General features: G+C 43.8%; 1 protein-coding gene across 5 annotated transcripts in view; it reads left to right on the plus strand.

The window, feature by feature from the left end:
• Nucleotides 1-13703, plus strand: part of SV2B (synaptic vesicle glycoprotein 2B) — a 193103-nt gene that overhangs the window by 153609 nt on the left and 25791 nt on the right. For all 5 annotated transcript variants that reach the window (XM_054451622.2, XM_054451625.1, XM_054451626.2 and 2 more), the window contains 3 exons: nt 4896-5029; nt 6803-6892; nt 13132-13242. In XM_054451622.2, coding sequence (XP_054307597.1) covers nt 4896-5029; nt 6803-6892; nt 13132-13242 — 335 coding nt within the window. The remainder of the gene's footprint in view (nt 1-4895; nt 5030-6802; nt 6893-13131; nt 13243-13703) is intronic.

Below are 13703 nucleotides of genomic sequence, written 5' to 3' on the forward strand. Positions count from 1 at the left end.
TGGGTACATTACCCTGACAAGCTGATAACCCCTGAAATCTCCGTGTTTTAACACAGTAAAAGCTCCCTTATGTGAGGTCCAGCTGGCATTTCTGATCTGCAGGTGGCTCCACTCCATCAGTAATTCTGGAGTTTAGACTCCTTCCATTGTGTCATTCTGTCATCTTCAACATATAGCTTACAAGGTCTCTGGTTTGGGGAAAGAGAATGGGCAGTTGTAGATTGACTAAAGGTCAGGAAGTGGAGCACACTCACCATCTCTGCTCACATTCCTGTGGCCCCAATCTGTAACATGCTCACACCCTTCTGCAAGGGACACTGGGTAACAATCTAGCTGTGGGCCCACAAAGTAGAGGAAGTGGGTTTGGGAACACCATGTTGTCTTTGCCATATCTAGTACTTGAAAATCCACTGGATTTTATATCAGAAACAGAAGAAATATGAAAAGGAATAGTGAAATAAAGAGTTGAAGAGTTTTCCAGCCAATTCTGTCATTCTAGTTCTCCATAATTTTAGATACAAAATTGTATTACTGTTACTATCAGGTTCTGCAATTTATCCCTCACTGAAATTCACACTTTAATTGCCCTTGTATCATATGGTTTTGAGGCATTGCTTTCCTTTTTCTTTTTTTCCTCACAATTCTTGATATAATATCATTTTCTCTGTTAGCTGGTCCAAATGTTTGAATACTAAGGGATTATTTTCACTTCCTTTTTTTTTTTTTCTGAGACGGAGTCTTGCTCTGTCACCCAGGCTGGAGTGCAGTGGCATGATCTCAGCTTACTGCAACCTCTGCCTCCCAGGTTCAAGCAATACTCGTGTCTCAGACACCCAAGTAGCTGGGATTACAGGTGTGTGCCACCACACCCAGCTAATTTTTTGTATTTTTAGTAGAGTCAGGGTTTCACCATGTTGGCCGGGCTGGTCTCCAATGCCTGACCTCAAGTGATCCACCCGCCTTAGCCTCCCAAAGTGCTGGGATTACAGATGTGAGCCACAGTGCCTGGCCTATTTTCACATTTAAATGAAGTGATTGAAAAACCTTTTATGGAGGGAAGCAACTGAAATCTGAATAAAAGCTGAATCCAACAGTGGCGCTGTGTGATATGGGACAAGTCGAGCCATCTTTTCAGCCTTGGTTCTTTCACCTGTAAAATGGAGGGGAGAAAGGACACAAAAAGAATCAGCTCTAGATATACCTGCCAGCCCGAACCTTTGGCAATTCTTGGGGTGCACAGAGGAATAAAGGTTGAGAAAATTTCCAAGATAATTCTAGTACTCAGGCTAGCTTCCCTTCTGGAAGCATTAGCAATACGAGGCTTTCTGTTTGCAGACTGCTTGTTTCATGGGGAAAGCCCGCCCTCACACTTGACCAATGAGAAAGGGTCTTTGATTTCCCTCTGATTGGATCAGCCTTGGTCATGTGTCCACCTCTGCCAACCACTATATACCAGGGGATGCAGGTCCAGGAGGGTTTAGATCCACTTCCTTCCCCATCCCTGGAGCTAGGGGTAGGGTCAGTCCCACCCAAACCACAGGTGTGCAACACAGTGGTGAAGAAAAGGCAGGAGGATGTTGTGAGGGGAGCTAGCAACCCACAATAGTCACTACAAAGTGCATCTTTTTTTCACTTCACAAACACACACACTTACACAGACACACACACTATTGTCTAAGTGTCTGATTTCTAGGAAATTAATAAAAGAACTCAGGTTGGGGACATGTTGACCAGCACAGATGGGATGTCCATGGCAGAGGGGCCTCATGGTAATTGTCTGACCACTGCGGGCTGACAGCAGGGCTTATGGTTACATATTTTACCCCAAATGAGATTATTATTCTAAATTAAGTAACTCAGGAATGGAAAACTAAACATCGTATGTTCTCACTCATAAGTAGGAGCTAAGCTATGAGGATTCAAAGGCATAAGAATGACACAAGGGACTCTGGGGACTCGGGGAAAGGGTAGGAAGGGGGTGAGGGATAAAAGACTACAAATTGTGTGCAGTGCATACTGCTTGGGTGATGGGTGCACCAAAATCTCACACATCACCACTAAAGAACTTACTCATGTAACCAAACACCACCTGTTCCCCAAAAACCTATGGAAATAAAAAATTAAAAAAATTATTTTACCCCAAATGGACAGGACATTTCCCTATGTGTATGCCTGTATGATATCTGAGACTTTTATATTCCATTTTAAGATAGAAGCCTTTTGGATGATCAGGCTTAATTGAAACAGGCATTCACTTGGGGGAAAGCCATCCTAGAAATATGGTAGGCTAGAATCACGGTGTAACTAGAGCCATGATTTATCTAAAGCCTCAGATGTTTTGTCTGCAGTGAACCAGATATTTGATGGTATTTTCCAATGTGCCTAATGCATTAATCTTCTAACAAATGCAAGTGTAGCTTTAGAGAAGAGACTGATATTTGTGTGTACAGCTTGTGTAACCTGTTTAATTGATTTTGCAAGAATCAAGTAAGGGGATGTATTGGCACCAGGAATTTGAGTGATTGGCTCATTGAGAAAGAAAATTACAAAGCTCAGAATGTTTTCCCGTGAACTCATGGGTAAAGCTCAGGAAAAAAATGGATATATTATGGAAGATTAATTCCCATTGTAGTCAGTATTACCAGCTGTTTGTGAAATCCTGACAGAGAAAAGTAGGGCAAGCTAGAAGATCAGCAAACAGAACAATCGCTTCCTCCAAATTAATATTGTTCCAAATATTTGGAAGCAGTTTGCCATTTAATTTTATTTAATTTAGGGTCCTGAAGATGTGCCTAATGAATGTGATAAATGCAGATTACTGAAATCACCATAAAAGCTGTAGAGGCATGAGGGAATAATGGATTTTGTATAATTTGTGCGTATTATCATAAAGAAAAAGATCTTTTTGAAGCAGAATACTTTATAAACATAACTGCTTCTGCCCCTCTTCCCTGGTTATCCATCTGAGTTTGACGGCTGTGTGGTTTTGATCACCTTTACTTCTAATGATGCCAAAATAGTTTTTGCACGTGAGCTGAGAATGTGTAAATATTGCTATGGTTTTATCTTCCTCTTTCTAGTGTTACTCCCAGGAGAAAGGAAAGGCTTTTTAATTAAAATTAAAATGAATGAATAAACCTCAGTGAGATGAAAGAGACCAAGCTGTGCAAAAAGAGATTTGATTTTGATTGAGTGTATTGGATGAGGTTTGCGTTCAGTTGCTATGGCCAAAGTTGTCCAAGGGACCACAGTCCCACATTTCCACACCGGGATTCCCTCTACCTAGTCTTTTAATTGTACAAATACAGTAGAAAATGTCTGCAGGAACAGCAGATAATTGATAAGGAGTCTGCTGCGAGTAGAACAAGTTGAACCACAACGGGGAGTAATAAAAATTCAAGGCAAGCTGTTTGCCCCTGGAGTTGGCCATATGTTATATTTCTAAGTAAATGAAATAGAAGTTTTATATCCAAATAACTGTTGCCCTCTAAACTTTATAAATTGATATATTTATTTATATACTCTTGTCTTTCACAAATACCATTTGAATTGTCTTCAGAAATACTTTATGGCATGAGAAAACCAGTCTATTTTATAACCTCGGCTCTATTTTTTAAAAATTCTTTTGCTGATCTTTGCTGATATTTATCTATTTTATTCAACATCCTCGGCACTAAATGTCATGGAGCTATTTCTGAAAAAAATCAAATGTACTCTCAAAGCAGGTGAAGTATGATGGGTTGCTAGGAGCGTTCACACATGACAAATCTATGGAGGTATCGTTACCTGTATTCTACAGCTGCGAAAACCCACCAGTGCAATTTGATGGGATCAGACCAGAATTTGAACTCTGATCTCTGTGATTGCAAAAGTCTAGGCTCTTTCCACTTTATTACTTAAAAGAGGGAAGTTTGCTACCCATGAGGATATTCAAAACCATGCTTGAATGTAATTTCTGAATATGGGTTTTAGCAATGCTTTGAATAATGATGATTGAATAGGAGCTAGTTATCTTCCCATTTCAGTGATGATAGGATGCATTGGAATGTAGAAGTTCAGTCCCTCATTGAAAAAAATTGTGTAGTCGTGTAACAGCTTACAGTGTTTTTCAAAATGTGGTCCTGAACCCTTTGCACTAGAATCACCTGGAGCTGGCATTGCCCTTTGAAGTTGGAAAGAGGGATTGCCAATAGAAGCCCTGGGTCGTATGAGGCCCTGCTCTGGCCTTCCTCTGGCTGCACCCCTTCCCATAAGGCAAGGCATCTCTGAGGCCATGACCCCCATCCCCATCTTCATCCAGATTATGCTCTGGGTGCTCAGGACCCAGGAATTCCCATAGACTCAAGAAATCAAGACAGGAGTGCCCATTCTCATCACAGTGGTGTGTCCACGCATGTCTGCATGAGGTCCCTTATTTGGAAGGAGGGGGTGGGGGATTAAAAAGGGGATGTGGCATATGTGGGTGTAGACTTCTGGGCCTAGACTTCTAGCTTGTTGCTTGTCAAGGCAGGCAAACAGAATATGTTTCATTTAACAATTTGCCATCTTAAAATACAGTGATTCTATAGAGATACAGGCTATTGCTTCTATTTGTACTCTTATCCAAGGCTCTGTAAATGTCAGGCCAGGCCTGGACCTGGGGATTTGTCAGAATGCAGATTTTGACAAATTTGCAATGTGAGGAATATCATTTTGCAGATTTGTCAAGATGCAGCTCCTATCCCAGGCTTATGACTCAGACGCTTCGGAGGCACAGCTGAGGAGTCTGCATTTTAACCACCTCCCAGGGTGACTCTCTTGTGCCCTGAAGTTTGTGAGCCAGGGCTTCAGAGTCACTCTTCTGTAGAGGAAAAGATCATGTCCCAGAAATCCTTTGATTGACTGCTCCTTTGCAGGCTGGGGCTTCAGCATGGGGACCAATTACCACTTCCATAGCTGGAGAGTGTTTGTCATCGTCTGTGCTCTGCCCTGCACCGTGTCCATGGTGGCCTTGAAGTTCATGCCAGAGAGCCCAAGGTTTCTGCTAGAGGTGAGTCAGTGCTTTTCCACCAGGGGGAGAGCGACAAAACAGCCACGGAACCCAGCCTCGCTTCCTTCTCTCAGCCCCTAGTCCCACATCCTCTGCTGCTTATGTGTTGCAAACTCCCCCAGGGTTGGCTGACCTCACTCATCATTAAATCTGGTACCCTGCCTGCTGTGATGGTGGCAGGTCATGGATTCACGGACTGCAAATGCTGGATGGTTCAAGAGCTGTGGAGCCCAGAGCAGGAGCTCTTTCCCAAGGCTGTGCAGTGGTGGAAGGGCAGCTCCTGAGCTGCCTCACGGCACCCACTGTCCCCCGAGGTCCTGATTAGGAAGTTTTTTAGCCTGGGCTACACAGGGAGACCTCATCTCTACAAAAATAAAAAAAAATTAGTTGAGCGATTTGGTGCATGCATGCCTGTGGTCCCATCTACTTGGGAGGCTGAGGTGGGAGGACTGCTTGGGCCCCAGAGATCAAGGCTGGAGACAGCCATGGTTGTGTCACTGCACTCCAGTCTGAGTAACAAAGAGACACCCTGTCTCAAAAAAATAAAAATAAAAATAAAAATGAATAAATAAATAAATAAATAAATAAATGAAGTTCTTTGGAGCTGCTGTTTTTCCGTGTTTGGTACTGAGAGCTATGGTACAGTTTGTTGCTGCTCCTAAGCCCTTCAGGTCTCTTAGCTACACAGGGTCCCCAGCCACCAGACAGCTGCATCTGTGTCCTGAGAGATGAGTCCCATGAGCCTTCCAACAGCAGGGGAACCTCCTGCTTGCGGAAGTCAGACAGTGCAGGAGCAGGCAGAAGGGCAACAGGACCTTGAGGCTCTTCCAGCCCCAATCTGCAGAGTCCACTTATCTGCCTCCTTCCTAAGCCATCTGCAGAGTGATCCTCCATGTCGAATGTCCGTGTTCACCCCTCTGATCAGGAGGCAGATGCAACAGGGAGTTTTGCAACCTTGGTTGGATACGAGTGTCCTAGGGCTGCTGTAGCAAAATGCCACAAACTGAGTGACTTAAAAGGACACATTTGTCTCACAGTTTCAGAGGCTTGAAGTCCCAAATCAAAGCAGCAGCAAGGTCACGCTCCCTCAGAAAACCGTAGGGGAGACTCCTTCCTTGCCTCTTCCAGATTCTGGTGGTTTGTGGCAATTTTGACCATTCCTTGGCTTGCAGCTGCATCACTCCAGTCGTGGCCTTCATCGTCACATGGCGTCCTCCCTGATGCCTCTGTGTCTCCGTATGGATGTCTTCCTTTAAGGGCAGCAGTTATATCGAATCAAGTCTCCACCTACTCCAGAATGTCGTAATCTTAATTTAGCTAATTGCACCTGCCACAACCCTATTTCCAAATAAAGTGACTCTCTGTGGTACTGGGGATTAGCACTTCACCATATCTTTTTTTGGGGGGACACAATTCAACCTGTAACACGTTGCTTCTTTGCCTTATCTCATCAGTGACGAACGTGCTTCCCACACCACAGTCCATTCAACTTATAACTGTGATTAGTTACTCAGAGTGTATAATGATGATACTACCTAGCATTTACACCTTGAAAGCACAACCTTGTTATCCTTGTAAGAATGGCTGGGGATGGAAGCTTGTCCTGGTCTTTCACAGGTCCTAGATGGTAATGAGTCCATGTGCAATTGCCTCAGACCTGATAGGAATGCTCGTATCAACATTCCCATTGAGTTTGTAGGATTTTCCACCCCTAATGAACAGAAGGCATAGTCAGCAATGAATTTTTCCTGTGTCTTTCCTTGGTTTCACCAGATGGGCAAACATGATGAAGCCTGGATGATTCTCAAGCAAGTCCATGACACCAACATGAGAGCTAAGGGGACCCCAGAGAAAGTGTTCACGGTGAGTGTGGGGTTGCCTGCCAATAAGAAGGGGGTTCTCCTCTTCACTGCTTTGGTTTGCTAAAAAGTAATTTAAGCACATAACAGAAAATTTGTCAAAAGGAGAACAAAGACTCTGATATTGCTGTTACTTTATAATAATTATTCTTTGCATTTTGATGGAGATCCTTCGAGGTTTTTCCTTAGGTTGCTAGTTGTTTTTAAAAATGGTGCCAGGCGCGGTGGCTCATGCCTGTAATCCCAGCACTTTGGAAGGCTATATTAGTCCATTTTCATGCTGCTGATAAAGACATACCCGAGACTGGGAAGAAAAAGAAGTTTAATTGGACTTACAGTTCCGCATGGCTGGGGAGGCCTCAGAATCATGGCGGGAGGCGAAAGGCACTTCTTACATGGTAGTGGCAAGAGAAAATGAGGAATTTGCAAAAGCAGAAACCCTGATAAACCCATCAGATCTCGTGAGACTTATTCACTACCATGAGAACAGTATGGGAGAACCAGTCCCATGATTAAAATTATCTCCCTCATGTCCCTCCCACAACATGTGGGAATTATGGGAGTACAATTCAAGATGAGATTTGTGTGGGAACGCAGAGCCACACCATATGAGAGGCTGAGGCTGGCAGATCACTTGAAGTCAGGGGTTCAAGACCAGCCTGGCCAACATGGCAAAACCCCATCTCTACTAAAAATACAAAAAAATTAGCTGGGCATGGTGGCGGGTGCCTAAAATCCCAGCTACTCAGGAGGCTGAGGCATGAGAATTGCTTGAACCCAGGATGCAGAGGTTGCAGTGAGCTGAGATGGTGCCACTGCACTCCAGCCTGGGCAACAGAGCAGGACTGTGTCTGAAAAAAAAATGATAACAGAAATAAACAGATTTCTCTGGGGATAAGCATATGTATGTATATTTATGTGTACGTATTATTTAATAGTATAGCACTCATTATTGTTTTATATGCTGTCTCCTAGTATTCATAATCATCATTTTAATAAACAGTAATGTTACAAACATTAACACAGTTTTCCTAACATGTCTCTAATGTTAGAAGCTTATTTATCCAGTTTTACCATCTTGTTCCTGTAAATATTAGTACAATGAACCTTCTTGTGCATATAGTTCCTTCCCCTTCATGTTCTAGGATTGTTTAATTTCTAGGAGTAGACTCCTAGAAATAAAAGTGCTGGCTCAGAGAGCTTGGATGTTTTTATAGCTCTTGAGATACATTGCCAAATCATAATACATTTCAACTGGGTCGTACCAATCTACAATGCCACAGGCAATAGGGGACCCATTTCTTTACATCCTTACCATCATTGGCTATTAGTCTGAATTTTGTTTCTTGCTAGTTTTAAAAGCAAACCAAACAAATGAACAAAACAAAATGGTAAATGGTAATTTCTATGAAGATGGCCTGATAGTTACAGAGATGCCGTCTTCCTGCCTGCCATGCTCTGACAAACCAGGAGGCTATAGGCATCTTTGTGCACCTGTTTTTATAACTTCCCCTACTGCAAATCCATTTTCTCAAGGAAACCTTCCTGGAGTAACTCCTACCTAACTTTGATTCACTGCTTTTATTTTTTAGCTTCCATAATTTCAGTCTCGAGTAAACCATTTACCCTTGTTAACCTGTTGCTTCAAACGTCTGCTTTTCAGGCAGGATCACACGGTGGCTAAACACCTGCACCCAAAGTATCAAATCCCAGTTTTGATACTTTCTAGCTATGTGGCCTTAGGCAAGGTACTCTCTGTGCCTCATTTTTCTCATGGAGAAAAGAGGGATAATCATATCTATGTATGTGGCTGTTGTAAGGATTAAGTAAAACACCAAAAAAAACACACAAAAAAACAAAAAAACAAAAACAAAAAAACCGGTGCCTGGCTTGGAGTAAGTGCTACACAGATGTTAACCATTATTTAAATTATTATGACATTTTTTCATAAATTAACTCAAGTTATAAATTTTATGGAAAATTCCTCAATGGGATATTTTCTCAATTCTAATGCTTCTAAAATATCTGAAATATGGGACCAGTGCTTTTCCTGCGATTTTTTTAAAACTTCTGTTTTAGGTTCAGGGGTACATGTGCAGGTTGTTATAGAGGTGAACGTGTGTCACAGGGGTTTGTTGTATAGATATTTTGTCACCCAGGTATTAAGCCCAGCACCCAATAGTTATCTTTGCTGCCTCCTCCCTCCTCCCACACTCCACCCCCAAGTAGACCCCAGTGTTGGTTGTTCCCTTCTTTGTGTTCACAAGTTCTCATCATTTAGCTCCCACTTATAAGTGAGAACATGTACTGCAAACATTTATTAAGAAGCATAATGAACAGAAATGCTCCAAATGAAAGATGTTAAGGGTCACAATGATTCTCCCGATCTTCCATCCCCGCCGGCTCTGTGACGGCCTGTAGTGCTCCCGCGGTGCTGCCGGTGTGGAAGCCACACCACTGGTGAGGCTTCTGGGTGTACTTGGCTCAGTCCTGCCACCCTGCCCCTGCTGCCTCGTTCCATGGCCAGAGGAAGTCCAAGTTTCTCTCTGAGCTCCTGCTTATTTCTGGAAGATGTTTCCATGGTCTCCCGTCTCTGCCTCCAGTCTCTGACTCCACATTGGCTGGATTGGTTTTTGCACTACATCAACCTGGCATGAAACACGGGCACACACAAGCACATCCACAAAGACACGGAGACACACATAGACATAGGCACACATACAGAGACACACAGACACAGGAACACACGGACACACATGAACACACACACACAGACACAGAGACACACGGACACAGGAACACACGGACACACATGAACACAGACACACAGACACAGACACACAGACACAGGAACACACGGACACAGGAACACATGGACACACACGAACACAGACACACAGACACAGGAACACACGGACACACAGACACACACACAGACACAGAGACAGACACATTAAGAGAGACACACAGATGCAGAGACACACAGACACAGGAACACAAACACAGAAACACACAGACACAGACACACATTAAGACAGACACACAGACACAGGAACATACAGATGCACAGGGACACACACACACACAGATACACACTAAAACAGACATGTAGACGCAGAGACACACAGACACACATTAAGTCAGACACACATTAAGTCAGACACACAGACACAGAGACACATAGACACAGACACATATTAAGACAGACACACAGGCACAGAGACACACAGACACAGGAACACAAACACAGAAACACACAGACGCACATTAAGACAAACACACAGACACAGGCACAGACACACAGAGACACACACATACACACACAGACACACACACAGACACACATTAAGACAGACACACAGACACAGATATCACTCATACCAAGTGTTTGGGTTGAATGGGCTTCCCGAACATTTGTGAACAGAGGAATTACATCGCAGAGTGCAGCCTTCTCCTTCCTTTCTCCCTGCCTCTCCTCCCTTTCAGTCTCTCCACCTCCTTTCCTCTGCCTTCTCTCTATTCTTCTCCCTTTGGAATAAAACAGTTTCTCCTTGCTTATGCATAGTAGGTTACTAGTGTTTTAAATCTGAGAGTGTCTTTCTGAGATTTCCCCATGCCTCGAGCAGTTATTAACAGATTTATTTCAAATGCACACAGACTGTCCCAGGAGCAGTCCTGCTGGATAATTCCTCCCTACCCTGTTCTGCCTGTCTGCCCTTGCCTGTCCCAGGCACACTATCAGCTCCTCCCCACTTGTGTCTAACTCTAGGGCACCTCGTACAGAAGGTTCCACGCAGTGGTGCTCAGCTAGGCGTTTCCTAACTGTTGCTTCTGGAAGGACTCCTTCTACACCAACCAAACAGGCCCCACTGGGAGCCCCATTTTTGGAGAAGTGATTGCACATTCTCTCCTGACGATGCATTCTACTGTGTTAAAAGAGAAACTCTGGCACATTAAAATTTTAGAGAGTTTATTTATGGAGACAGTGATTCATCAGTCAGGTAGCTCACACTGGAAGTGGGTCAGGGCTTTACCTAAGGAGCACGAGGGAGAGGCTTTTATAGGTCGAACATGGAGGCAGAGCAGAGAAAATATTTGCTGGGTTAGAGTTTGAGCCATTGCCTCATTTGGATTATTCCAGTGGGAAGTTCAAGATAATATAGCCAGTGCCCACTCAGCCAACTGGGATTGGCTGAGCTTGTTTCATTTTCTTTAAAATTCTGAGTTAGGTTTCTGCCTGATGATGTGGCAACCCAGGGCATTAGAGCCACCTCCGTTGAGTGGCCTCCCATTTAGTTATTTTAACAGTATAACCGCCTAATGCTGAAGAATGAGATCTTAGCCAGGAAATAAATAAAAATGCCATTTTTCAGACACGAAAGCCTTTTACAACAGGATCAGAGTTCCTCATTTTCGGGGTGGGAGTGCACCTGGAGGAAGGAAGTGCAGGCAGAAATCAATGTGCGGAGAGTTATGAAATGTTGGAGTTGGTCTTATCCCAGCATGTGTGCCAGTTACTAGGCTCTGAGGCATAACTTCTGCTTTTAGTTTTAACCCAACAGGAAGAAGGACTTAAAAAGGTTATGGGCTCAGTATTCTATACTGACTTGTTGATTATATTAATGATGTAGAAGTAAATGACTGGATGGGCCAGAAAAAGAAATGAAAAAAGAGAGACAACCAGAAAGTGGTAACTGACCTTAGAGAACCAGCCTGTGGTTGGCAGTCAGGGGTGGGTACTCAGCCCAGCTTGAAGGCATTACCTGTTTAACTCCTGTGCGTGCCCCATCAGCAGACGTGCTCATAGATGTATTCAGCGTCCTGGAGGGAGAGCTTAGGGCAGTCAGACTCTTAGTTGGTGCCCATGCTGTGAGCTCTAGGTTTTACCAGCCCTGCCCTTGGCTGCCTCACAAACTCACAGTGAAACCTTTGGAAGGAGAAGGAGTTGAAGCATTCAGCTGAGAACCCACGATCTGCAGGGCTGGGGTAACATAGGCCATATTCTAATTTAGACTGAATCATAGACAATTGTTCTAATGAATCGTAAATTAGAGGGAGTAATTGTGATTGAAGTTGTCAACACACCTACTCCCTAATCCCAAAGGAAGACAGTGTTATTTTCCCCAAGGAGCAAAGAAAGGAAAAACTGACATTTGAGAGGATATCTTAAGGCTTTGGGGTGTGGTTTTTAAGGTGCTTCCTGAGTTGATGTTAACTTCCCCTGTAGCCTCCTTTGTCTGTAGCTGGGGTATATAACATCCATGAAGGTATTGAATAGCTTGAAGCCCAGCTCCAGCCAAGAGTTCTACTGCAAAGCCTGCTGTGTTAGTTCTGAAGCTTCCCTGTCTGACCTCAGGCGGAAGATCATTTGCAAAGGCTGCATAGCTGGGAGTGGCAAGATGAGTCCAGGAGGCTCACAGAATGGTCATGTCCTTGACATTTCTGGGAAGAGAGCCTATGCCTTTAGCAGATTCTCAAATGGGTGCCTGGCCCTCCCAAAAGCTTAAGAACCACTGTTTTGGCTGGGCGCAGTGGCTCACGCCTGTAATCCCAGCACTGTGAGAGGCCAAGGCAGGTGGATCATGAGGCCAGGAAATCGAGACCATGCTGGCCAACATGGTGAAACTCTGTCTCTATTAAAAAATACAAAAAAATTAGCTGGGTGTGGTGGTGCAGGCCTGTAGTCCCAGCTACTCGGGAGGCTGAGGCAGGAGAATCGTTTGAACCTGGGAGGCGGAGGTTGCAGTGAGCTGAGATCGTGCCACTGCACTCCAGCCTGGCAACAGAGCGAGACTCTGTCTCAAAAAACAAAACCAAACAAAAACAAACAAATAAAAAAAACAAAAAACCCCACTGTTTTTAGGGTTTAAAAAAGAATAGCCAAGCTGTCTTAGACCTAGCGCTTGGGAAATGATGAGTCTGTTGTTCACTTTCCAAGGACTGCTTTCTCCCCGCGGATTGTCCAGTCGCATCTGTATTTCCCTTCTGTTGTCTCCTCATATCCCCAGTCCTTTGGCTGAAGAAAGAGATGGAGACACTCTATGACTCGTCTTTATCCCTAGATGAAAAGTTTATTGGAGGAGGTGATGGAAACTGTTTTTGAATTTTTTTTGAGTATGCTCTTTGAGAAATCGCAGACTCCTCTAGTCCTAAATCAGTTGAAATAGTTACATTAAACTATGCATTGAAAACTCTGACACAAAGTGGGGTTCAAATTCTCTATATCCTATTTTTACTTTTCAGGTTTCCAACATCAAAACTCCCAAACAAATGGATGAATTCATTGAGATCCAAAGTTCAACAGGAACCTGGTACCAGCGCTGGCTGGTCAGATTCAAGACCATTTTCAAGCAGGTATGATTGGGAACTTACTTTGGATGAGAATGTGGCTCTATGGGAGTCCCTAACCTTAGTGGATGAAAAATGCAGCTCCTGAACATCCCCACCAACGTGATGGAGAGGAAGCAACCCTGGAGGGGGGTGTTTGGGCTCCAGCCCATGTCTGCCTCTAGCTTGCTGTGTGCCCTGGAGCTGAAAACTCTCTAAATCTTAGTTTCTTTTCTTTGTTCTTCCTTCCCAAGGCAGGGATTTTGAATATAAGTAAAATGTCTAGTGTGAGTAAACATTCTTCTCTCTAGCAAATTTTAAAATAATCCACAGGGAGGAAGAAGTGAGTAAAATAAACGACCCCTTGAGGCTTGTTCTTGATTTCCAAGAAACATTTTTCTAAATGGGCAATGCCATTTCTCTGGAGCACTGCCTCCTCCAAGTAGGGAGCCAGTCAGCTATTGAGCACTGAGGCAGCCAGACAGCCA

This window comes from Pongo pygmaeus, chromosome 16 (genome assembly GCF_028885625.2).
Source record: "Pongo pygmaeus isolate AG05252 chromosome 16, NHGRI_mPonPyg2-v2.0_pri, whole genome shotgun sequence".
NCBI classification, from domain to species: Eukaryota; Metazoa; Chordata; class Mammalia; order Primates; family Hominidae; genus Pongo; species Pongo pygmaeus.